A 23,627-nucleotide genomic window follows, 5' to 3' on the forward strand; every position below is an offset into this window, starting at 1 on the left:
AGAAACCCAGATCTCTTATTCAGTTGCTATTCCTATGACATGCTAGATGAAGAGATAATATACTAATATAATGGCGCTCAAAAATGCCCTCAGCCACACCGTAAAAAAAGAAGAAAAAAAAGAGGGGGGATATGCGATAACAACACAGCATAGCATTTTTGAGGTCACAAATGACGATTAGGACGAACGAAACACGGGGATGATTGCTGCAGATATACTTATGATTGCTGAGTGATGATTTTCCGAATGATACAAAAATGGGAGAAGGTGTCCTGTTGGATATTTTGCCACTGTCCTCGGCGGACTCTTTTGTGATATCGGCCCAAGTCTTTTGAGACGCAGCCGGATCGTCTATAAAGGGATACGCGATACGAATCCCAGGCTGCGCTCCCGGTCTCGGTCACGTTCTCGTCCCAATAAGCCGCTCCTTCCATGTCCGAATCCAGGCGCCTCTGTCAAACATCCGATTCCATCCAACTCTTCAGTCCGAGCCCTCCCGCGAGGTTTCTCACCGCTCCTGGATCGGTTGAATGTCTCCGCCTGACGTGCCGCTGCCAGAGTACGCCCACGGTTTTCTATTCCAAGCAGGACCTTCGGAGGTGGCGAGCTGTTCCGCCGGACAGTCGCTCTTCCACGACTCGGTTGTCCTGGGACCGATGACCAGTCAACTTCATCGAGTCGAGGGCGTAAATCCCGCCCCACCGGTCGAGTCACGATCTCGGGTTCGGGCGGTGCGCGAGAACGAGAAAATGATTCTGAAGAGTCAGAACGAATATGGTTGCGAGACCCTGCAGGAACACGACGGGGGCCCCTGGGTGTAGTATGAGGCATATAACCATCAATGACTTGTCGGGATGTAAGTGTTGTTTTGGGAGTGGGTGGAGATGGTCGGGCCACAGTGCGGCCAGAAGAGGATGATATAGGAGACAATTGTACGCCACTCTTGCTCGGCGAGTTGATTTGCAGTAGTGAAAAGTAGGCTGGTAGACTTGTACGATTTCGGGGGCGCTTCGTCTTTTCGATTGGTTTAACCTTTCCACCATCAGATCCCCGCTCTGAGGGACCGTCACTCTCCTCTATGTCAAAGTCAGAAAAGACTTCGTCATCTTCGGTCGACGAGTGCGAAGGAGGCGGTGCACTTCGCGGTATGCCTCGCACGTGTCCTCCCCCGGAGGAGGAAGAGGTAGAAGAAGACATCCGTTTATGGACATGAGGGACAGTGGAGTGATTGTTGGTACCGGAGGGACGGCGGGCATATTGTAGGGCTGAGGGGTACATTAGTTTAGATATACCGTCTTGGGCCAGTTCAGATCCATCGGTAGCCTCAGCCCGAACGACGAGGCTGGCACCTTCGTCGTCATCGTCGTCTTGAGCACCCATGGCGGACCAGACAGCTGAGGCGGCTGATAAGGGAAGAGAGGCAGGGCCGCGGCCACGAATATTGTTGAGGGCAGAGCCAAGAGCGGATGGCATGAGCGGTGGCACATCGGCGCCGTTTGCACCGCCGAGGTGAGGTGAGGAGAGTGCGCTGCTGGACGAGGAGATGGAGGGGGAGGTGATATCTCTGCCTTGGCAGTCGTCGCTGCAGTAGGCCAACCTAGAACGGAAGAGAAGATGGGCAGGGGAGCAGAGTGGAAGGAGGGTGAAGAGCATACCCGTAGTCATCGAGGTGCTTGCCGCAGACGAGGCATATTTCCTCGAACATGGTGTGGGAGAGAGGGAGGGACGAGGAGGCGGGGGCTGTTGGGAAGAGGCTGGGCTTTATAGGGCGATCCTGGGATGTCGCAACACGCGCAACAGAAAACACCAAATTTTGAAATCCAGGAATATAGCCCTCTGTCACATTCAGTAGTCACACACATGCGTCACGCCACTTATCCAGATCCCCTTCCACTCTGGTACGGCCACGCCCCCGGCCACCCATCACCTGGCGATCTCTCCCAACCTCCAAGCCGCAACCCCGGTCTTGGTCGCACCGATAGGAGACTTGCTCTCAGCCATCACCCCCGCCCTCCTCAGCCACATTGCCGTCCTACTCTATCTGACCCACTTGCTGTTACTTTCATACATCGAAGAAGCCCTCTCGTGATCCCCGCCCTCTACTGTCCGCCCTGTCGACATTTATCATCCGGCGTCAATCTTGTTCCCATGATATTCAACCCGACCCTTGGCTCGGGTTACCTCCGCCCGCTACCCTCCGCGACTGTCATTTTTGCTGTGACGCAAAGTCTCCGAACTGACACGATTCGACTGACGCGCTATTCTGGACCTCCATCTAGTCCGAGGCTTTTTTCATACAGCGTCTCTCCGACGGGGACATTTTTCTCTTCTTCAAACACTCGTCGACATATCTGCTGTATTACATCAACGCTTCCATTCAAATTTTTTCATACACGGCAATTCGCGGTGCAAATATACTTCGCCTTCTCAAACTTCTAATCATTTCGGACTTGCCCTACTGTATTTGCTCACATGCTGCGGCACACTGACCTATGAGGGTAATCCAATTTCTTCACACTCCCTTCTAGTCTGCAGTGGGGTGTATAAGCCGCCTCCCCCTCTCGATCACACCCTAACTGGAAATCCAGTCAAAGAAGATACGCTTGATAAGGAACAATGCATGAACAAAGCCTCTCTTATTTGATTTCAAACTTCAGTGACCCTCTGGACTATCCACCTCGAATGCCAGTCTTATTTTTGAACTTGATGATTCTCCCCCCTCTTTCTAACTTTCTAGAACTTCATATGGCTATCGCTCAGGAGTAACGACAACTCACCTAGAGACATTAAACTTCTTCTGATAACATAGCCAGAATCGAAGGTGTACATTATTTTTAGTACAATAAGAAATCGTTCTATCATCAACCGGTAGATCGTCAACGAACAAATTTTTTCGATCAAAGGCAGAGAAAAAAAAAAAAAAAGAGGTGTTAATGACGGATGATCATTCATTGTCTTGCCATTCGGGAAAGCTGTTGCCGTCTGATAGAATCATGACACCCTTTTGCTAATTCTGTACAACTGTATACCGCCATAGAACCTTTTTGGGATGGATTCCACAGCCACTCAACAGCACTTGCTCACAAGTTCATGCTCAAGGCATGCAATTTAGTACCGTAGCGGTGGTGGCATGTCACGCCCGAAATCGTGCTTCCAAAAGATCGCTCATACTCCGCATATACACCTTACGTATATATATGCTAAACTGTTGGGGTCGTCGGTGTGGTGTTGCGGTAAGAGGTACCGCCCATTGTTTTGACACAAGCCATCACCACAATGATCCCATTGTTCGCTCTCTTTAATCCCCTCTCCCTCCCCCCCACCCCCCCTTCCCATAAAAAAAAATTTTCCCATCGAGGAAATGTCGTGATACAGGAACAAATGACCCCCCTGTTCTGAAGGAGGAATGCCACAGTAATGAATCTAACTGATGGTGGTGCTGCTAATAACAGAATCATGGGACCGTGATGTAATGATTGATGCTATATAACACAATGGCTGAAGCAGACATACTCTTAAGGAATTTGATGTTACTCAAAAGCCACGATCACGAGTACGCATCTCCTTGGAGCGCACGCCGCCGCAAACGCACACAGAGAGCGTGACATGAGCGCAAAAAAAGTGAGCCAAGCATGTCCCAAGCACGCCAAGAATCGTAAACGAGAATGGTGGGATTTAATCATGTTACATTACAGTAGAGACAAGTGGGGCATCCAATAACATCAAGTCTTAGAACTTATGTTTCTCCCGAAACATCACAAGAGAAAAAAGTAATGCTTAGCATAAGTAGGACCTGATGACACCCTTGTCATTTAACGCCTTCCGATTTTCCTCTCGTTACTGTACCGTAACAATTTTCTGAAATGTAGGTAATTCATCCCTACTTGCCGATTGATGTCGAAGAACGTTTTCAACACAAGTGGGTTCAGATAAGAACTGCCCACTTTATTTGTCTAACTTGGTTCGGATTGGTTTCAGCCGGCCGCGGGATTTGTCAGCGTTTCCCCCGCTTTGTATTTATGTATTTACTACTTACACCTACGCAGTTAGTCAAATTGACGTTCAGTCGCGAATATATATGCAAAACAAGGAACATTCCAAACGAGAAAATACGCCAAGATTCTACGACGATGTTATTCAGAAAAATCCAAGCCAATTTTCGGAGAAATATATCTCCAACGGGTCGGAAGGTTCAGCAGGAAATGACGGATCCATTAGTAGTTGTACACTCGTAATTGATCCCCTGACTCTTCAGGTCCCGCTTCAGGTTCGACTAAATAACCGTTATATTTCGTTCGTTGAATGACGCAGATCTGATAACATTAGCACGTCTGCCAGTCAAGCGTAGCTCTGACCTCGGTTAGTCCATTCGTCATAGATCCAACCTGTTTATTCTACCCTGACATCTTTCCAAATATGAAGATCGTGAACCGAGAAAAAAAGTCTAGATTCTAGTCTATCAATTAAAAAACGAGGCTAACACTCGAAGTATGCTTCAACCAGTTGTGCCCTAAATCTCTACTACTTACCGCATAGATAGCGTCACCGCTTATATAGCATGGAAACTCACTAGCTCGTTCATCTCGCTTTTTTCCAAAGATAATAAAAAAACACAAGACAAGATTTGATTAACAAGTTTGTGAAATTCCGGCTATACTCATTGTGACCAATTGCCGACCCCAACGGGAAACAGTTAGAAACAACTCTTCGTCGTCCACTCTGCGCGGATTCCCTATCCCAATTTAATATGTTCGATCTAAAATAAAAAGGAGAACATATTCCCCCCTATGGCATTTTTTTACTTAACCCCCCTCCCCCACAAAGATCTCAGCTTTCAATCAATGGCCATTATCCTCGGTGATGAAATATTTTGTTAATTTCCTTTTTGTAGATGGTTCTAGAATCAGTGCTGTGTGTATACTAGGGAAGTCAGCGTCTACTCTACTCCGAACCGGCTTTTCTTCCGTGTCACGGATGCATGTAAGTATATACGTTCTCATTGTCGTTCCGGCCTAAGTTTGGACATCACCAGTAGCATGCTAGCAAGTCATGCGGACAAGTCCCATGCCCCCCCGTCGATCTACCCCGAGCCGCCGGCTCAGGTATTGATAAAAATTTTGCTCTCGCACCTACTTAAGTTACCACAAAGTTACTTTCAACGGTAAGGCCATTCAAGAGTGGAACCTTCGGCTGCTTGATCAGACGACAATGTCATGTGGAAAAATGTTCAATGACCCGAATTATCGGGTCGTCATACTATTGAGGTCATCAGAACCAAGGAGCCTTCGAGTAAGTATCCAAAAGATCGGCAGACACGAACAAAAAAGAAGCTTCCAGAAGTCCTCTGATCAAACCGCGTAAGTCTCACTGGTTTAAAAATCCCAATGTAAAGGTCATGCTTATAAGTATTGCGCGGCAACGACAAAAATACCAAAACCGCGGTCGCCGTAAATGGTTCAGGTTTCTGTCCCATTCATTTGGGGCTAGTATGAAAACGGTACCGAAAGGGAGTCCCCTTCTAGTAAACATATTGTTTGTTCAGGAGTGCCGAGGCGAAAGCTATATGCAGCATTTGACTCTTCAAAGTGTACGCGTGAATGATCCTCAGGTGAGATGCGCAGTATTTGCTGTCTCATTTGACTACTTCGGCCGAGATTAACATAGCATGTTTTTACCCAACGCGAAAATGAGCTCATCTGAATCGTGACGCATAAATTTGAATCGTCTTTGGAGTTTCTAATTGACCACGTATTATTGAGAATCCCACGTGCGCAGCGAAAAGCATGGCCTCAAGTCCTGCTTTGGGAAATCAATCGTGTCGCTTGGTCCAATCGTACGACCACGAGACCAGCTCAGATTATATCAGAGTCCGTGTCAAGCTTACCTCTGTGTGGTAGGTGCCCCTAGACAACTGCACTCGCTCATGTAAAAAACTGAAAGATGCAGGATGGGTTGAAATTCAGGAGTGCGCCAATTAAAAAAAAAATCCAATGAATGAGCAGGCAAAAAAAATAAATCAAAGTACTAAACTAAAATGAATGTGTATGAAAGATAAAATGAAAAGACTATCCTGATACTTGAAACTCATACCTTCACCTATGGCTCCTTTTCCGTAAGAGGTATCTCAGGCAATGGTGCCTGCGTCCGAACGGCATCAACAGGTGTCTTGATCTCATTTTGTTGCGACGGCAGCATAATTTCAACAGCCTGATCGGGTTTGTCTTCGGTTCCGTCAATAAGAGGTGAAGAGGGGGAAGGACTAAGAATAGGTTCCCTAAGCACACTCAAATCTTGAGTACTCATCGAAGCACCATCACTTGCAAGTGTTGAGGTACTCGCACTAGCAAAAGCGCTCCCCAAAGTAGGTTTACCGAACGGTAGTGGAGGTGACGACGGCATAGCAAACCTTGGACTTGTCATCGGGTCAGGACTCGGTCGTGCCTTTTCAACCGGTTTGCTTGCAATGGTGTTTGAACGTGATAGTAATCCCTTCAATCGCTGGTTCGCTGAAATAGTATTTGAACGTTTTGGTGGGGAGAATGTTGGTGACATGGGTGAAGGAGACGGCATGTTCGCACGCCCGACTTGTTTCTCAGAGACTACGGTCTCCAGCATACCCATTGACGCCATGACATTCTTTAGTCCAGACAGTTCCTTATGTAGGAATTTTGTGTCGGCGAGCAATCTGCACGAAGCAACAATGGTTTATCGACCATATCGAGAGTAGAATCGATCGTCAATAATACATTTGCGTATAGGGCAGACGAAAAATATGCAGCACCGTCAAAAATTGATTAACACATAAGACAGAGAACCAGGTGATTTTCCTCACCTCAATTTCGCATCTTGGCTAGGAAGTTCTATTTTTCCATACACTTCTGATAGGCGATGGTTGATACCAGCAAAGACCTCTGTCATTACATACTAAACCGAAGCAACCAAGTAAATGTGTCAGAATTGATCATTAGATCGGGCAGCGCAGGGAAGAGAAAAATAAGGCAAGAAAAGCTCCAATATTGACTTCATATCTTCGAAGCAGTGTCAGGAGGTCTCTCTTCCAAACCACCCTTCCAAATACAAAATAGCGGACAAGAACCAACGAAAAGGTAGCAAATAATGGGTACAGTGCGGGTACTCACCTCGACTACAGCTGCGGACAAGTACCTTGAAAGTACTTTATGCAATGTTACAGTCTCTTTGACCAATGTCTGCATATAGGCATTAACACCGCCATCATTAGGCTGGGCCCAGTCTATCGCCTATATTGCAGGTCAATATAACGAGATTACGAACAAGAAGACAAGCGCATGTCACAATACGAAAGTACGGAGTTTGAATAGTCAGCCGTCAACACTCGACATCAGATGAGAGATTCATACCTTTAAAGACTCGATATGAGCAGTTAATCTGTCACCCATGATGGAAATGAGTTTCGCGTGAATTTCCGTTTGATGTACTTGGTAGTCCTATTCAAAGAATCAAATACATTGGTTAGCGTACGTCAATCGTGTTAGCCGGGGGCGAAAGCAGGAGAAAAGATCGCGAAGAAGAAATTGCGATTCCCAGGCAGAGGGTAAATCTGATGCGAATCGGTCCAAATTCGCTCACACCACGTTGGTAACGGGAAGAAGCTTGGAGCCGGAAGAACCCAGCCAGAACTTTGTCTCGACATCTATCTGCTAGGTTCGTAGGTGCGTGACCATAGCACCACAACATCATCCCCAAAAAAGACACGATCCATCAAGGGAAAACAAATATCAAACAAATCTTGCGCCACCCAGAAATAAGAATGGTTAGTTCGCAAAAAATGCAGGGAAAACTTCTACCTCCGGTGACGGGGAGAGCATTGATCAGGGATGGGACCGTGAGATACGGGTACCACACCAAATAGCAATAGTATCAAGAAAGAAAAAAAGCCCGAAGGCAATATCAAAAGTAATAGGAAAAAGAAACTGCCCCATGACTCACCCTCTTCAATTTGTCAAAATCCACAAGCAAGACTGCCTCGGCCTGATTCAGGTGTCTCCTAAAAGTCTCCCGAACATATGGAATTAGTTCGGAAACGACGCTCAAAGATTGAGATGCCAGAGCTAAAATTAAGTAAACAATGTTAGTCTACGCCACTCTGTCATTAACTTAGTGGAAAGGAAAAACGGAAACGTAGTCATGCTCGGAAAATCCACAGAACCATCTGATACAGGGAGTGGAGAATGGGAGCAACAGCGGTCCAGAAGCGAAAAGGGAGAGAGAACGAACCGAGATGTTTTGCGGTGATATGCTTCAAACCGGCACTTCTCATGGCACCCGCACCCAACACTAGCTGACATGTCCTTGAATTAAACGTCATAAGGAATTCGACGACTTTATTAATGGTATCCTTGGTCAACGTGCTAAAACACATCAGTTAGATGCATGATAAACCCGTAAAAAAAACCCCTACCTGAGATTGACTATGAGCTTGAGGTAGTCAATAAGCAGGACCAAAATCTCTGCTGTAGCGGAAACAATATAATACGACCGGTCTTCAATCTTAAGGTGTTTGGGATTACCCTTGCCTGACTTTGTTGACTCTTTCGATTCCGAACTTTGGACAGTAGCTGTTTCACCCAGTTCAGCAAACGTCTTCGTTGTAGGCAAAGCACGCAAGTGAGGCGAAGCCGGTCGCGAGGGTGAAGGAACCATCGTCGATGTAGAATCGTCTCCCTTCCCATTCGTCTTGGTCCCATTCAAAGTACCACCTTTACCAGATTCCATATTCCCAAATACGGCACCTTCCGCATTGATATTCAACTCTACCGCATCCCTCACCGCACATTTGACAAGGACATCAACAACATCTTGTATCTCACCACCAACCTCAACTTGATTCCACGTCTCATCCAACACAACCCTCGCACATCGTTCAACTCTCCCCTGATGAAACTTCCCGAGGTATACTGAAGCTTGGCGGATAACCACGCCTCGTAGGCCAATGACCATACGTCGACAAATAACTTCACATTTGACCACAAATGCCATCGAGTCATAATATAGAGCTAAAAATTGTGGAATAGGGAGAATGGAGTGGGTTTCGGTGCGTGGCTGTAAAAGTTTGGCAGAAGTGGTATGTGAGAGTTCTGTCGTTGAAGATAAGAGGTCAGCAAGGTCTTCGGCGATGCTCTGAAATGAAGTGGTTGGTATCGAATGTTTGTTGGGTATTCTAGTCAAATATGTTAGTGGAGGCAAGAAGAGAATGATGTTTGCGTACTGCAATGATTCCAATAAATCATTCATAATATTATTTTGTATCTGTATGCTTTCAATCAACGTCATGAATTGCTTGTAGACTCTCTGTAGTAATGGCATGAATGTAGTGTATTCCATATCCTTGAGATGTTGTATTAGCGCTGTTCTGTTTAGGCGATCAGTCTGAATTCCATGGACGAAATGAGGTAATCTCACTTGTTCTCTTCCTTGTCCTCATCCCACTCCTTATCGAACCCACTAACCGCCTTTTTTACAACGCTCCTCACTTCATTTAACACATCTTCCCTCCACTTCAGTATTGCATCCTTCAGTCCCTTCGTCCGCACCAGATTGTGTATCAAGGGCTTTAACCTATCTCGTAGAGATTCGTCCTTTACTTTTGAGTCTGTCGTATGTCCGTTAGTTTTGAGATTTTGGGGGCTTTGATTTCGAAGGGCACGCTGTTCAAGATCATGTCGCAAGACAATGACCAATTCTTTGGATAAGCTCGTCGCGATCTCTAAAGTCAACACTTGCAAATGGCTGGGAAGTTCCGAAAATGCAGCAAGAGCAGATAAAGGGAAGCCAACTGTCGGTTTGCGATCTTGCTCTGTCAAAGTACTACCATCTTCATCTTCCTCCGGCATCGTTTCCAGTCCACCTCCATTAACTTTCACATCTCTCTGTGTTTCTCCTTCCCACAATGTTTCTAATTCCTCTACAACAGTCAATGCCTCACCCCATTGTCCAGCACCGACGAACCCTTTCGCAACTCGTGTCATCTCAACAACTCCTTCTATATCTTTAGCCATCTTCTTTATCTTGACTACATTATCAACTTTTTTGCCCTTTTTAACCACGTCAAGCCCCTTCATAGCAGTTTTCTCATCGACATCTTTCAGTAATCCTCGAAGTTGAGATATCCTGTCTAGACAAAGATCCGATTCGGATTGAAGATCTTGTAGATTGGTGAGAGCAGCGAAGAAAGAAGTGGATCGAATAGAGATTTCGCGAACGAGATGTTGTTCTACTGTATCAGCGTAATGAGAGAATTTGTCCAGCAGAGGAGGCGTATATGAGAGGGAAGACGTGGGGTCGGTGAAATAGTCTACAGGTGTAGGCCCTGAAGATGATGAAGGCCTAGACGTCGAATGAGGATCATCAGGCTGTTCAGTGACCTTTGCGAATGTTTTAGGATCAGCGAGGGTAAAGCCTTGTTGAAAAAACACTGAGGGAACGGATTCGAGTGGTGGAATCGCTCTATTCTGCGTCGGAATTATGCGAGGTGTCGTTTGGTCAGATGAAATGGATGCACGAGGCGTCACATCCTCTCCATGACTTTGTAAAGCCGAAGAATCGAGTTGAGCTTGACCTTCACTCCCTAGACGAGTATTTCTTTCGAACCGCTCCCATTCGGGAGAAATGGCACGTAGGTATGAATCGAAATCCTTTCGACGGACACGCGGGAGTTCTGCTGGAGGTACAGCTGGTAAATGCGAATGCGCTTTGGGTGGAGCTTGTTTTTTGCGTGGATTGTTTAGAACTGTGGATATCGCTATTTCGTCTATGATGAGTATACTTGGAAGGTTTGAGATGGTGACATTAGAAACGTACCATGGAATCCATGTCTAGAACTACTCCATTCATTAGGTAGTGAACTGGATTCAAGAACGGCCGCCGACGGGTTGAGAGCACCCAACGGGAACGGCGTTGGTGTTTGTTGGTTAAAGTAATCCGCTCCGCGACCCTCGGTTGTGCCAGAGACGCTTTCGGGTCCAGGTCTTCGAGTTGAGGGATCCCATGTGAATCTGTAGGGGCGTGCAGGAGGAACTGGGTTGACCGGTAGATTTGAGGGGGTGGGGGGCCGTGAAGAGACAGAGGAGACTTCGGACATACTAGATACTAGGCGGAGGAGACGTGTCGGACTGACAAATGATCAAGTTGCTATAAACATTCCATGAGCTCATCAGCAGCTCCCCGTCTCCCTGCTCCCCTCGCTGCCTTTCTCGCTAGGTTTCCTCTCAAAAGACACCCTAGAATACCGCTTCCACCTAATGAGTATCGCCCAGTCAAATCCTCGACTCTCTGGCTCAGTCCTCCACTCGACGGAACAGACCTCCTTAGCGCAGACGTCGAATGCCTGAAATGGCAAGCATACATTGCACTACGCGGCCTCAAAGACATTCGCGTTCGTTTTGACGTTTCGCCCGAGGGTGCTCTTGAAGGCCGTCTACCAAATATCCATGTTCCTCTCTCAGAGAGCGTGCTCCCGAAAGACGACACAGAGAAAGACGGAGACTTGTTGGCTTCGCAGATGATTCCTACTTGGGTTGATGCTAGACTGGGAATTGACAGCTCTGCAGATGAAAATGAAGGCTATCTGGATGAAAGCGCAAACGACGAGAGCAGAGCTTGGGTTTCTCTACTCGAAGGCACTGTCCATGCTGCTCTCGTATGTATTCTATCCTGGAAGCCGAAACCACAAACTCATTGTATAAACAGATATTGTCTCAGCCCAAGCCCGCCTACTGGTATACCCTTCTTTTTCCTCCGACCAAAGCAGAACATCGCCCAGTCGCCTCCCTCTTGACACCACCGCCCGCTCCACTTACTGGTTACTTTTCTTTGCTCCCATCATGGGGAACTCGGATATCCCATTCTGCCATTATGGCACAGTACCGCGATGCCATTGCTTCTCTTTCCGAGCGCCTCGGAACTGATAAATGGTTTTTGGGTTCTGCGTGCGTTAGAATTCATTTTTCACCTTGTCATTTTTTTCTGAAGTCTATTTTCGTTTCAGCGAACCGACGCCGTTGGACGCTTTAGCGTTCGCGTACCTGCATTGCATACTTCACTCGTCTGACGCTGTCCGAATAGAAGTCACGAAACGCGTCAACCTTGTCGCTTGGGAATGGCGCGTTCGTGGTGTCATCCGAGGCGCTTTCATCCAATAGTATTTATTTATTTTAGATCACGCGTACATACCAAAGGAAATGTACGTCCTATAAAATTCGAACGCTTCCGCGCGGCGGTCACCTTTTCGGTTGAGGAGGAAATGTCATGCCATATAGTACGGTCACGACTACGCCCACGAGTCTGTTTCCACTTCACTTCCAGTCTTCTTCAAAACGATCTCGCTTAGCTCCCTGCGAAACGAAACGAGCATGCGTGATGAGGAAATATTCTCTTTGCTGGAGAAAAGCTGAATGTACTTGCTCGGGTTCGCCGTGGATTATGAGTATTGGGAATATGGGAGATTGACGAAAGTTAAAGCCCGTGCCATTTTACCGACCCCTCACAAAGAAATGAATTATGGAAGAATGAAATCATCCGTCGCGCCCTCAAACCGCTGCGTTGAACCTTTCGGGTATGTCGTGAAATCGTACCGGTAAATTTGAATTTAACCGCGGCACACTCGCAGTCTCACACTCATTCTGTCAAGCATAAGATCAAATCAAATCAAATCAACCAAGTGGAGCGTCAGGACAACTCACATTTAAGTCCTTTCTTTGGGTATCCGGCATGTTATAGCAGCGTTCATGGATGCCTTGTGTGTGAAAAAAAAGTTTGATAAATCGCACCTCGATCTCAACCAACACTGGAGTCTCTGTCAAAGCACTGCTCCAATCCAGCTTGAATGCTTCACTCGTGGTGCTACTCCACAAAAACTCTATTCATCTAATTTAGATCAAGCACATATATATATATATCACGAAGATGCATTCAATAAAGCAGCACTTTCATCCGGTTTTGATTCAAAGCGCCTACGCATGGCGATAATCATTTTGGTAAACCTGGGGTTCCATTGGTAAGAGGCAAAAAAATATATTCCGGGACGGCAGCATACCAAAGGAGATTGAGGCCCTGGAGAGTAAATATTCCAGTTCCAAAAACAATAGTGTAGAAGAGGGGTATCTCGCGCCAAACTCGAGTTAGGGTGAGGAAGAAACTGAAACAAACACTTCCACCGTAGATGAGCCTGAAGAAGAGGAAAGAAGATACTAAAAGGATTCCATTGACGAGTTGGAGTTTGGAGCCAGTCTTGCCGGTCTTGTCAAGAATCCTGGATGGAGGAGGGAGTTAAGAGGGAGATTGACCAAAAGGGGGAGGAGAAAAGAGGCACCAGTGAATGTTGAGAAAGAAGGTGCTGATTTCCCACAAAAGACAGCGGGTACCATAGTACGCCGCAAAAGGCCTCTGTCAAAAAAGATTGAATACAAAAAAGTCAGGGCACGCGACAACGACGTCATTCTCACAAAGGTCATGGCGTAGATGAGGAGGCAGACGACACCGTGGACGACAAAGCCAGAGTAGATGTAGTTGACGATGGCATCGAGGGTGTCCCAGAGAAAGTATCCGACGGCGATGCCGTGTACATAACCGGTGGTGTCGCTCCAGCCGAAAGCTTGGTCGAGGGCGCGGTCGGGGGATTCCGTCCAGACACTGTAGGCGGCGGCGGCGATGACGACGACGCAGTGGACCTGGGAGACGATGTGTATTTCCCTTGGGTGTTGTGAGGAGAGCAGAGAGCAAGGAGCAGGGGACCCACCACGAGTTTTGTGCTGAGCGCTTTTTGGAGGCATAGGCGAGGGGCCAGAGGCGGTTGCAGAGCCAGGGAGCGACGACGAGGTGAATGAAGGAGAAAAAGAGGAAAGAGAGGAGGATGGTGGGGATGAAAGGACCGATATGAGCGATACCGAGCATGGTGGACGTTGAAAAGATGCGCCCACGTCCGATCTCGCGCGAAGAGTTTGCTCGCTATTTCCAGCGCACACGCCCACCTCCTGCCTGGCCTGCGCACCTCGGTCAGTCTTCTCTCTCATATTTATTCTGATTATTCACTCTTTTACAGCCGTCGCCAACTCGGGTGGCCCCGACTCGACCTGCCTCTTGTTTCTCATCCAGCGCTTTCTCGCAGACTTTCCCTCCACCTTCCGTCTCTCCTCCCTCACCGTCGACCATGCTCTCCAGCCCGACTCTGCAGACATGGCCCGCCACGCCGCCAACACCGCCGCCGCTCTCCGCGTCCCCCACTCCACGTCCCGCATCCCATGGGGCACCCCGCCCTTTCCCCCTCTCCCAGACCCCTCCCGCCCCATCGAAGCCGTCGCTAGAACGGCCCGATACAGCCTCCTCTGGAAACAAATGCAAAAGGACGATATTGGCGTCTTGGCCCTCGCCCATCACAACGACGACCAAATCGAGACCGCGTTGATGCGCCTCGGCAGACAAAGCTCAGAACTCGGCGGCAGAGGCATCCTCATGTGCAGGAGGTGGGGAATGGGCCAGAAAAATGACCTCGAGTGGGCCGGCTATGAGGGCTTGTCCAAATGGATGATCCGTCCTCTCCTCGATGTCTCAAAGGTGCCTCATCATGCTCATTCACCCACGCACTTGCTAATGGTATCAGGACCGTATCCTCGCTACTTGCGAAGAAAATGAGTTGTCCTATGTCACGGACTCTACTAATTTTCAGCCAGCCATAACCTTGCGCAATGCCTTGCGAGCAGTCCTATCCAAAGATAAAGTCAGACTTTTTACTACCAACTCACAATTATATCTCAGTCTCCCATAGGACACGGAGTTCGACCAGACCCATCTCCCACCCGATATACAAAATCATCTCCGTGCAATCAACCAAACCATATCTTCCTTCCCCAATCTCTCTATTGACCTCAACAGCCCTCGCGAACGGCTCAAAGCCGCCATAAAAACAATCGACTCTTTTGCATCAGACATTGAATCTCAAGGTTCGTTATCTCTCTTTCTCCCCAAAACTTGATTTCTCAAATTTCTTTACAGCAACCATTCAACTCGAACATGCCCGTCTTGCTTCTCCACCAGGCACATTCATTCTCTCCTCTCACTACCTACAAGAAATCACAAATCCACTCCTCCGACGCGCCATGATCCTTCGCATCCTTCGTTACATCTCTTTCCACCCTTGGGGTTCTGTCCGTTCTCAAGCCAGACGTTCCCGTCACTCTCTCGATCATATCATCGAAAACGTCTGGAACCCTTCCCCTTTTACAAGTCGTGGAATACGTCCCATCGTTGCAGGTGGTGGTGTACTTTGGCGTCCCGTTCTCGTAGATCCATTAAAAGCCACTGCAAACTTTCTAGGTCGTGGCGGTCGAATTAAAACACCCAATACAGATCATATACTCCGTGGTAAAGCGGAAATAGGACGTGGTATATTGGGTTGGATGGCTGTCCGACAACCTCCTTATAATCCTGAAAAAATGGCGGCTTATGGATTGGAGGATTCGTTGAATGTGGATATTACGGGGACGTTGAGAGAGGCGTTGAATGATTGGGATCGAGGAAGAGGGTCTGGACCACAGACGATTCAAATCCTTTGGGATTGTCGGTTTCTACTTGATTTCGATTTGGCATCCATACCTCAACATCTCATTCACGATCTCTCTCAAACTCCTCCATCATCATCACCGAAAATTGCGATCCGGTGGTGGACGAAATATTATTATCCTAAAGTCGTTTTGGTACCTCGAAATGGGAAAGTAGCTTGGTCGGAAAAGGAGGATAGGGAAGTGGTGTTACATTCGGATGTGAAGATTGGGTTGAATCCGGTTTTGGTACAGTCGAGGCCGAGGATGTCGACCCCGTATTTGAATAAGGTAAGGAATGAGGGTGGGGAGGGGTTGAAGGGGAATACTCCGATTGTGGTGTCGGAGTGGGTTACGACTCGATGGATACGGATTTTGGATCCGTTTTGATTTTTCGCTAGTAGATAGATAGATTATACGCTGCTTAATTCTTAATGGTAATATATAATTTGGTATGGTTAGGTTCACCATACTCGTATAGGGAGAGAATATCTTTTATCTGATTGGTTCCGCCATGGATTCGGAGTATCGAGATACTTATATCATTCATGAAAAAATAATAATAAAGCATATAGACTTACAGTACATGATTGTTGAAACTATAATTGAATCGCGGCGTCAGCATTGTCGGCTCAGCACGTCGCGAAGTGGCTTAGGATGTGCAAAGAAAAGATTTGTGTAAGCCCTCCGCTTTACAATCCTATTATTAGTACATTCAGTGAGGCCGCTCGGTCCCCTCACGGCGGCCTTTCAATTTGTTACGGTGAATAGATAAGGTGGTGTAGTAAGTAGTATTTAAGGAACGGTATATATTCAAGCACGAGCATTTGTTTGTTGAATTTCCACTGCTTCTAAAACATAATTCTTCAACTCATGATCATAAGGAAGTACGTATCTCCCCGAAAAATCCATGTAATGCGAAACTTTTTGTCTTATTGGAGATGCCATGTTGTCAGAAGATTCAAGATCGTGTATATATACTTATATATACTGCTTTGTGATCGGTTCGATAGTATACAATGTACATTCATGATCAGTATTTTGACGTGATGACCCCTCATGACGAAAATAAAATTTGAACTGAGTTGCGAAGAACATAACCTGAGAAAAATTTGTATGGGGCAGAAGTTCTTTTCTGTTTTCTTGATAAGTATCAGGCCAGGCTTCCGGTTTACTTCCACTGTTCGGATGATAGTTTAACATTTTTTGTTGTATTCGAGGAAAGGTGTCTGGCACCTGCATGAGTATCATTCGACTTTCGTCCGACTCGGATGCCGACATCTCACCACCGCACAGTCATACGAGATCTTGTACGAGTCTACTTTGGAACCTGCGCTTTTTAGAGAGGTTCAACTATTACTGGAGGTCAAGTGGGCTTGGTGCTAAGATCAGTCGACAAGAAAATTGAGAGTTGATATTGTCACAAGGACAGGTGCAATCGGTTGATCGAAACAAGCAAACTAACTGACCACGCAGTTTGTCGGGCAGCATATGAATTAATAACACGTATCTCATACAACAAAAAAAGTTAGAACAAAAACAAAAAAGGAACGAAGTAAGTAAAAGTTCGATGAACTCCCCTAGGTCTCTCGACGTTGTACAAACGTATGCACAACATCATGCCAGACTTGAGGATCGAAATATTCATACCAGAGGTGACCGAATTGAAGTGTCGGGACATGACCAGGTAAAGTACCTTCCTCAACCAATCTTGCCCAAGGAATATGTTTTACAATATCCTGAGATGCCGCGCCAACTATCATCAACAATTTTCACCACAGCTCAAACGATAAAAACTTACATCTCTGTGATTTATGGGAATGACTTGATCCAATTGCCCATGTATTATAAGAACTTGAATCGTTCTCGGTATGCGGTCAAGCAATTTTTCAAAATCGAAATTCCGTGTCTAGATTCCATAGAAAATGAGGAAATAGAAGGCGAAAAGGAATGCTGGAGAACATACCGCTACAGCCTGTTTAGCTATCCACCGTTTCAGCTAGAACCCAAAGTAGTACAAAAGAAGTGTCCTCACCGATAACCTCCGCCGGTCGATTACTATCCAAGAGGGTAAAGTCAGCAAAACCATCAGATCAGTGAAATATGTATACAAACCACAAATTATTGTTCACAGCCTTTCCTAGCAGCTGGTTGAAGCGTTCAGTATTGGATTTAATCCACTCTGGATCAAGAGTAGCAGCTATAACTCGTTTAGCGCCCTCTTTCCTTTCTTCTAGCGAGCGTGGTTTTCCAGGAACAGATTTGATAGGCAGTCCCCCACCCTCAGTGACTTTACAACGCGTGGCTATTAAGAGTAGGTGCGTGACCTTGAAATGTAGAATTGCTGGCGCTGTTGGGTGATAAGGGAGAACTAGTAATTGCTGAGCTATGGTACCTAGTGAAAGTTTTAACTCAATGTTCGAATAGCAATTGAGTATTTCCTTACCACCCATGGAATGACCACATAATATAATTTCTTCCCAGCCAAGTTTGGCCAGCAAGAAGAGGAGGTCCCTCGCCATCATCTCGATCGAAATCTCTTCATCTCCTTTTGGACTCAGCGACGAGTCTCCCATTCCTCTGCCGGTCGGTAATCAATGATATATCGAGTCTACCAACGAGTGCAAGCTCACCGATGATCATACACCAATACTGGAAAAGTAATTAGCCACAATTCTTAACATTATAATTTCGAATATACCTGGATAGGTCTTCGCCAATACGTTGATCACTGTGTCATTGTCGCCTCGTATGGCAGCCATACCGCACACCACCACGACCGGTGTCATCTTGCCCAAATGTTGAGATCCCAATATCTCATACGCGAGTTTCGCACCATCAGCAAGCATCAAGGTTGAATACTTAACCTGGGCGGCACTTGATTTTACAGTAGCATCTTCAGCATGTACAGCTTCAGAGGAATGTCGTGCAGAAGGCCCTGACGAAAGATATCTCTGTATAGGTTCGTACACCCATCTGCCGATGAATTGAGAAAAGCCTTTGGTGCCTCGAGATTTGGTTTTGTCGGAAGTCATGCTCAGCGAATATCAAAGAGAAACACAGAGAGAGATAGAGAGAGCTAGAGCGTGTCGGTTGATTAAAAGTAGGCAGGACAGACAACGTTTGGGTAAATAGATGTTCCCCAGACATGGAAGCCCTTCCTTGTAGAGATATATATGGCCCCCTCATCAAGTCCAATTGTCATTTTCTACGTCTGCTCCCGAGATCGCAACGGCAGAATAGAGCCGAAAAGAGTTTCAGAGGAGTGAGAAAGACCTGATAAGCTCATGGCAGGGGGACAAAATGCACCCGAGACTGTACAACAGCACCCGTGTAAAAGCAAAATGATGCACGACTCAACTAAACAATTGATGGTGAGTGTCCCGAGGATGTACGGATACAATTGATATTTATGTTTCCGAGCGCCGGAATTACTCAATATCCTCAAGCACGTGGCGCACGAGTAATGACCATCGCAGTTTGCAAGAACCTTCACAGAACTTGAGACGTTATTGCGTTTTCAGTTGGAGGCCAAAAGTCATGCTCTGTCGGAACATGACATTTACCATCGGAGTGCAAAGTAGATTAGTGATAGAGATCATTCACAGATGTACACACCAACAGAAGAAAAAAAAGATTCGCAAGAAGCATCAGCAAACACCTCAGTCACCTAAGACCTCACCCCATCCCCACTAGTTGAATCTCGTGAACACAAGTCGTCTAATCCGTGAATTTAAAGCTATGACTCTGCATCTGTGAGGCGTTGAAAAAGGGATATGGTTGTTAACTTAGCGATGAATAGAACGAATATGCTCACAGTGATTTCACCGCCTTTGTAGCTTCCCTTCTTTTTCTTGTTCTTCTCCTTGCGGAAACCAGCCCCCCGGGTGACGATGAGATCTGCATGAGCGCGCTGACCATAATCATTCGAAGGTTTCGCCTGTTGTACGGATATGCGATCAGATGGTTTAGGAAGGAGATGGTCTATCGGCCGATAACCTTACCTTGTTTTCGTAACGATTATCCATAATTGAATCGGCCATCACAGAGTCGTCCTTTATGCGTTGAAATCGAACACCGTTCTGCGGGCCCTTTTTCCCGCCGTTCTTATTAGAATGGCCTGAAGGCAAACTTTCCTCGTTTGTTCTTCGGTTTGCACTCGCGGGTTCGGGTACGGTACTAGATGTGGCTGTCGCAACAGCTGCACCATCGTCAGATATTTTGCGCTTCTTAGTCGCCACCTCGGCGGATTTCTTGGGTGCTTTCCGCTTGGAATTAGATTGAGGTTCGGAGTCAGCGTCCGAATCAGAATCAGAACTCGAGCTGGAATCCGAGTCTGAGTTGCTTTCCGAACTATTGCTACTATTGGAACTTGGTGGTGCTTTTGTATTTTTCCCTGGAACCTTTCCCTTCACTTTTGTTTTAGGACGTTCGGCCTCAGGCTCCCCGGTTGAATCGGAGTCAGCATCACTTGATGAAGAGCTGCTGTCACCGTCCTTGTTGGCTTTTTGGGCAGAAGATGCAATAGGTTTCTTCTTGAGCTGGACTGTCGACGTAGAAGACGAATCGGAATCGGAGTCTGATGAGGATCCGGAAGAAGAGCTGGAGTCAGAATCGTTATCCGATTCCGATGAGCTGCCTTCACCGGTTGAGAGTGTCTTGCTAGAATCGCTTCCGTTCAAGGTGACTTTTGGTGGGGAAGTTTTGGTTTTAGATTTGATATTAGACTCGGGATTATTGGATTCATCCTCTGTCAAATATAGTGAGCTGGCCCGGAAGACATATGCCTATTGACGGCTACGAACCTGATTCCGAGGAGCTCTCGCTATCACTTTCGGACGAGTCTGGCAAAGTAAGCGTCATAGCGTCGAGCATTTGGAAGACCACATACCGCTAGAATCGGAAGAGGCTCCTTTTTTCTTAACATGAGATTGGGCTTTGGCCGGTTCCTTCGTTTTCGTTGCTGTATGATCAGAGTCCGAGTCAGAGTCTGAATCCGAGCTCGATTCCGAATCTGAACCGGAAGAGTCTGATGACGAGGAACCTAATGCTGAACGATAAATCACAAGGGGATGCAAAATGGAGTGAAGACATACTGTCAACCTTGGACGATCTGAGAATAAATGAGCACGACCGCCACATGAAATGACCATGCAACGTACGGAGTTGGCTTGATTTTCTGTTCCTCTTGGGCTTTCCATTGCTGCAATATAACTTCTAGAGAAGGACTCTCAAGTTTGAGACCGTCCTTGAGAACGACGACATCTCTGACTTCCTTCTTGAGCGCCTGAGCAGTTTTTTTGAGAGACTTGTCTGTTAGAAAAGCATATATGAGGGTATATGTCGCTGTGGGGCTTGTACGATGAGCAAGGGGATGCCGGAAACAGCACGCGGGTAGACTGACTGGCGAGATTCCTGTCCATGAGGGTATGGGGGAGAGCAGCAACTTTTTTTGATGGGGTGGGAAAGGCAATAATGTCCCACGCTTATCGCTCATTTCTCGACGATGAGCACCATCAAAGGCATATCGCAGACCGAAGTGGCCTACGACGGCTCTGCCCTACGCGTCGCCATCGTCCACGCCCGGTGGAACAGAGTCATCATCGATGCCCTCGTTTCAGGCGCAGTCGCCAAACTCAAAGAGCGAGGCGTCAAAGAGAACAACATCATCATCCAATCCGTCCCGGGAAGCTTCGAGCTTCCGTTCGCTTGCCAAAAGTATGCATACAAGAATGGTCTACTTAATAAGATTAACAAACCTATTACGACAGGGTAATCGCTGGCTCGCATATCCAGGCAAATGCGAACGCAACAGACCTACTCGGAGGATTGAATCTAGGAAGCAGCACCCCTAATCCCATATCGCGCTCAGGCACGCCCGCCCTGCCTACCGCCACCGGTCCGTTTGACGCCGTCATCGCGATTGGCGTACTCATCAAGGGAGCGACCATGCATTTCGAATACATCTGCGACAGTGTTAGCCATGCACTAATGCGCGTCCAGCTGGATACCGGGGTACCGGTTATCTTCGGGGTATTGACTGCCCTGAACGACGACCAGGCACTGGAACGGGCGGGTCTGGGCAAGGGCGAGGACAAGGGCCACAACCACGGAGAGGACTGGGGCATTGCTGCGATTGAAATGGCGACGCAAACGAGGCGTTGGGGCGAGGGCAAGTTTGTGTAAAATGTGTGGATAATATCATGTATTATATGGTATATAGACTTTAGTGGCGCATACGCCGGGACGCGTGCGCCGGTTTCCCTGCCGGTTTCTCTCTCCCAAACCCCCACCACTCTTTCCCGTCCTTCCCCGCCCTTCCTTCCTTCCGCCAGCCATGAAGAAAAAGGTGAATGCGTCTGCCTCTCGACATCTGTCTCTGGCTGACTGTCACGTAGGTCCTTCTCATGGGTGCCTCCGGCAGTGGGAAGACATCCATGAGATCACTGATCTTGTGAGCAAAAACCTCTCGTTTCTCCTCCTTGGCTTGCCCATCTTGTTCACCAGTTCGAACAATCCGGCCTCTCTCACGTCGCGCTTGGGTGCTACAATCGATGTGGAACAAAACCATGTTCGGTTTCTCGGTGACCTCATCCTCAACTTGTGGGACTGTGGTGGTCAAGACTCTTTCATGGACTCATATTTGACAACTCAACGGTCCACCATATTCCAACAAGTTGGCGTTATGATCTATGTCTTTGACATCGAGTCTGCCGAGGCCGAAAAAGATATGGAGTATTACCGTGACTGCCTCGACGGTCTACGCTACTACAGCCCAGATGCTGCCATTTTCCTCCTTCTACATAAAATGGACCTCGTCCGCGAACCGCAACAACTCCTCGAAAAAAAGCGGTTGGAATTGGAAGAAGCCAGCGGCGATGTCGCCATCTCCGTGTTTGGAACAACCATTTTTGACCAGACCCTGTACAAGGTATGCTCTCGCCCTCCTCTGACCCTTCATTCTTCTGACCTGGACCAATCGTACCAGGCTTGGTCAAGTATCGTTCACACTCTCATCCCAAATGCCGGCATTCTTTCGAAGCATCTGTCCATTTTCGCCCAAGCGTGTGGTGCAACCGAAGTCATTCTATTCGAACGCACAACTTTCCTCGTCATAGCTACTTCATCCTCTGGTTCTGGTGTAGCATCATCCGCCGTGCCGACATACGCTAAGGACGGATCTGACCATCAACTCGAATCCACACGGTACGAACGTACTTCTGAACTTGTGAAGGCGTTCAAATACACATGCTCCCGTGTCCGAGAAGAGTTCCATACCTTCGAAGTTGATCTGCCTGACTTTAGCGCTGTCTTGGATGAATTGACCAGGAACACTTACGTTCTCGTCATTCTTCATGACCCTACAATAGGTTGGTGCTTCCCAAGCTGTTATTGATCTTATTGATCCATCCATCGCGCAGAAACGGCGGCCGTTAAACTCAATATCCGTCTGGCACGAAGCAAATTCGAAACGCTTCAGGTGGATAGTCTCGGCTGACAGCAAGGTTGAAATTTCGCCCCCTATCTCCATCCCATCCAAGTTAAAAATCCTTCCGGTTCCCGAAGTTTTTATTCTTAAACTTATTGTTAATACGTAATTGTGACCATAGACTTTCTCGCCATTTCTTATCGCTTAGTCCCATAGTCTCGATTCCTTTATGTTGTTGCACATTAGGACTTTTACATTATTCAATAATATACAGAGATATAGCATGATAAAATCATATGTGAGTTCAAAAAGCATCTGTCAGCACTTGTATCAACGATACTTATATCGATTTCATGCTAGTATCGCTGCTTCCGTGAGCGTAATTGGTGCTGACTAGCCCTAACGGCTGCTGCCTTTGTCCCAGAAGGAGGTGAATAGGGTGACTCCTTTAGATGTTGCTCCATTATTGCCTTCACAGAACTAGCTTTAGTTCCAGTAAGGGGAAATGGAACTTCCGAAAGGACTGATTCAAGAGAGCGACGTCGCGGTTGATGCGCTTTAGATACAGAAGGAACCTGTGACCGTTTCGACGACGAGAAGACCGAAGCTTTAGAAGGCTGTAAAAG

General features: G+C 47.1%; 9 protein-coding genes across 9 annotated transcripts; 4 read left to right on the forward strand and 5 right to left on the reverse strand.

Annotated features, from left to right (window-relative positions):
• Position 1: 1 nt before the first annotated feature.
• AGABI2DRAFT_190321 (hypothetical protein) lies at positions 2–1,786 on the reverse strand. Its single transcript, XM_006457864.1, has 2 exons — positions 1,656–1,786; positions 2–1,597 (listed from the first exon to the last, which is right to left on the reverse strand). The coding sequence occupies exons 1-2, from the start codon at positions 1,703–1,705 to the stop codon at positions 352–354; spliced, it is 1,296 nt and encodes a 431-aa protein (XP_006457927.1). The 5' UTR covers positions 1,706–1,786; the 3' UTR covers positions 2–351.
• A 4,310-nt stretch (positions 1,787–6,096) lies between these two features.
• On the reverse strand, positions 6,097–11,119 carry AGABI2DRAFT_199010 (hypothetical protein; the record flags this gene model as incomplete). Its single annotated transcript, XM_006457865.1, has 11 exons — positions 6,097–6,685; positions 6,833–6,909; positions 7,140–7,259; positions 7,380–7,466; positions 7,969–8,090; positions 8,257–8,390; positions 8,441–8,568; positions 8,680–9,199; positions 9,248–9,391; positions 9,442–10,780; positions 10,840–11,119. The coding sequence occupies 11 exons, from the start codon at positions 11,117–11,119 to the stop codon at positions 6,097–6,099; spliced, it is 3,540 nt and encodes a 1,179-aa protein (XP_006457928.1).
• A 47-nt stretch (positions 11,120–11,166) lies between these two features.
• AGABI2DRAFT_190322 (hypothetical protein) lies at positions 11,167–12,295 on the forward strand. The gene is made up of 3 exons (XM_006457866.1): positions 11,167–11,677; positions 11,728–11,966; positions 12,026–12,295. Exons 1-3 carry the CDS (start codon positions 11,183–11,185, stop codon positions 12,177–12,179), a joined length of 888 nt encoding a protein of 295 aa, XP_006457929.1. The 5' UTR covers positions 11,167–11,182; the 3' UTR covers positions 12,180–12,295.
• A 639-nt stretch (positions 12,296–12,934) lies between these two features.
• Positions 12,935–13,945, reverse strand: AGABI2DRAFT_199013 (hypothetical protein; the record flags this gene model as incomplete). The annotated part of the gene is made up of 5 exons (XM_006457867.1): positions 13,775–13,945; positions 13,482–13,728; positions 13,349–13,422; positions 13,073–13,288; positions 12,935–13,019 (listed from the first exon to the last, which is right to left on the reverse strand). Exons 1-5 carry the CDS (start codon positions 13,927–13,929, stop codon positions 12,935–12,937), a joined length of 777 nt encoding a protein of 258 aa, XP_006457930.1. The 5' UTR covers positions 13,930–13,945.
• AGABI2DRAFT_199017 (hypothetical protein) lies at positions 13,936–16,045 on the forward strand. The gene is made up of 5 exons (XM_006457868.1): positions 13,936–14,030; positions 14,078–14,589; positions 14,636–14,752; positions 14,801–14,975; positions 15,028–16,045. The coding sequence occupies exons 1-5, from the start codon at positions 13,946–13,948 to the stop codon at positions 15,960–15,962; spliced, it is 1,824 nt and encodes a 607-aa protein (XP_006457931.1). The 5' UTR covers positions 13,936–13,945; the 3' UTR covers positions 15,963–16,045.
• A 1,620-nt stretch (positions 16,046–17,665) lies between these two features.
• Positions 17,666–18,359, reverse strand: AGABI2DRAFT_199018 (hypothetical protein; the record flags this gene model as incomplete). The annotated part of the gene is made up of 4 exons (XM_006457869.1): positions 18,274–18,359; positions 18,206–18,224; positions 18,019–18,152; positions 17,666–17,967 (listed from the first exon to the last, which is right to left on the reverse strand). Exons 1-4 carry the CDS (start codon positions 18,332–18,334, stop codon positions 17,666–17,668), a joined length of 516 nt encoding a protein of 171 aa, XP_006457932.1. The 5' UTR covers positions 18,335–18,359.
• A 742-nt stretch (positions 18,360–19,101) lies between these two features.
• AGABI2DRAFT_133770 (hypothetical protein) lies at positions 19,102–20,403 on the reverse strand. The gene is made up of 3 exons (XM_006457870.1): positions 19,577–20,403; positions 19,390–19,512; positions 19,102–19,325 (listed from the first exon to the last, which is right to left on the reverse strand). Exons 1-3 carry the CDS (start codon positions 19,613–19,615, stop codon positions 19,293–19,295), a joined length of 195 nt encoding a protein of 64 aa, XP_006457933.1. The 5' UTR covers positions 19,616–20,403; the 3' UTR covers positions 19,102–19,292.
• A 668-nt stretch (positions 20,404–21,071) lies between these two features.
• Positions 21,072–21,844, forward strand: AGABI2DRAFT_190326 (hypothetical protein). Its single transcript, XM_006457871.1, has 2 exons — positions 21,072–21,290; positions 21,344–21,844. The coding sequence occupies exons 1-2, from the start codon at positions 21,079–21,081 to the stop codon at positions 21,756–21,758; spliced, it is 627 nt and encodes a 208-aa protein (XP_006457934.1). The 5' UTR covers positions 21,072–21,078; the 3' UTR covers positions 21,759–21,844.
• A 6-nt stretch (positions 21,845–21,850) lies between these two features.
• On the forward strand, positions 21,851–23,293 carry AGABI2DRAFT_190327 (hypothetical protein). The gene is made up of 5 exons (XM_006457872.1): positions 21,851–21,921; positions 21,971–22,026; positions 22,080–22,503; positions 22,561–22,942; positions 22,994–23,293. The coding sequence occupies exons 1-5, from the start codon at positions 21,910–21,912 to the stop codon at positions 23,068–23,070; spliced, it is 951 nt and encodes a 316-aa protein (XP_006457935.1). The 5' UTR covers positions 21,851–21,909; the 3' UTR covers positions 23,071–23,293.
• Positions 23,294–23,627: the final 334 nt, after the last annotated feature.

Source organism: Agaricus bisporus, assembly GCF_000300575.1.
Source record: "Agaricus bisporus var. bisporus H97 unplaced genomic scaffold AGABI2scaffold_2, whole genome shotgun sequence".
NCBI classification, from domain to species: Eukaryota; Fungi; Basidiomycota; class Agaricomycetes; order Agaricales; family Agaricaceae; genus Agaricus; species Agaricus bisporus.

Bases quoted from the DNA above. Each gene is read 5' to 3' on its own strand.
- AGABI2DRAFT_190321 (XM_006457864.1), bottom strand. From the start codon at position 1,705: ATGTTCGAGGAAATATGCCTCGTCTGCGGCAAGCACCTCGATGACTAC. The intron at 1,598-1,655 runs GTATGCTCTTCA...CTTCCGTTCTAG, and splicing joins AAGCACCTCGATGACTACGG to GTTGGCCTACTGCAGCGACG.
- AGABI2DRAFT_190326 (XM_006457871.1), top strand. From the start codon at position 21,079: ATGAGCACCATCAAAGGCATATCGCAGACCGAAGTGGCCTACGACGGC. The intron at 21,291-21,343 runs GTATGCATACAA...CTATTACGACAG, and splicing joins CTTCCGTTCGCTTGCCAAAA to GGTAATCGCTGGCTCGCATA.
- AGABI2DRAFT_190322 (XM_006457866.1), top strand. From the start codon at position 11,183: ATGAGCTCATCAGCAGCTCCCCGTCTCCCTGCTCCCCTCGCTGCCTTT. The intron at 11,678-11,727 runs GTATGTATTCTA...TTGTATAAACAG, and splicing joins GCACTGTCCATGCTGCTCTC to ATATTGTCTCAGCCCAAGCC. The intron at 11,967-12,025 runs GTGCGTTAGAAT...TTTTCGTTTCAG, and splicing joins AAATGGTTTTTGGGTTCTGC to CGAACCGACGCCGTTGGACG.
- AGABI2DRAFT_190327 (XM_006457872.1), top strand. The intron at 22,504-22,560 runs GTATGCTCTCGC...CAATCGTACCAG, and splicing joins TTGACCAGACCCTGTACAAG to GCTTGGTCAAGTATCGTTCA. The intron at 22,943-22,993 runs GTTGGTGCTTCC...TCCATCGCGCAG, and splicing joins TCTTCATGACCCTACAATAG to AAACGGCGGCCGTTAAACTC.
- AGABI2DRAFT_199017 (XM_006457868.1), top strand. From the start codon at position 13,946: ATGCGCCCACGTCCGATCTCGCGCGAAGAGTTTGCTCGCTATTTCCAG. The intron at 14,031-14,077 runs GTCAGTCTTCTC...ACTCTTTTACAG, and splicing joins TGCCTGGCCTGCGCACCTCG to CCGTCGCCAACTCGGGTGGC. The intron at 14,753-14,800 runs GTCAGACTTTTT...AGTCTCCCATAG, and splicing joins CAGTCCTATCCAAAGATAAA to GACACGGAGTTCGACCAGAC.
- AGABI2DRAFT_133770 (XM_006457870.1), bottom strand. From the start codon at position 19,615: ATGGCCGATTCAATTATGGATAATCGTTACGAAAACAAG. The intron at 19,513-19,576 runs GTAAGGTTATCG...TCCGTACAACAG, and splicing joins ATAATCGTTACGAAAACAAG to GCGAAACCTTCGAATGATTA. The intron at 19,326-19,389 runs GTGAGCATATTC...AACGCCTCACAG, and splicing joins ACAAAGGCGGTGAAATCACT to ATGCAGAGTCATAGCTTTAA.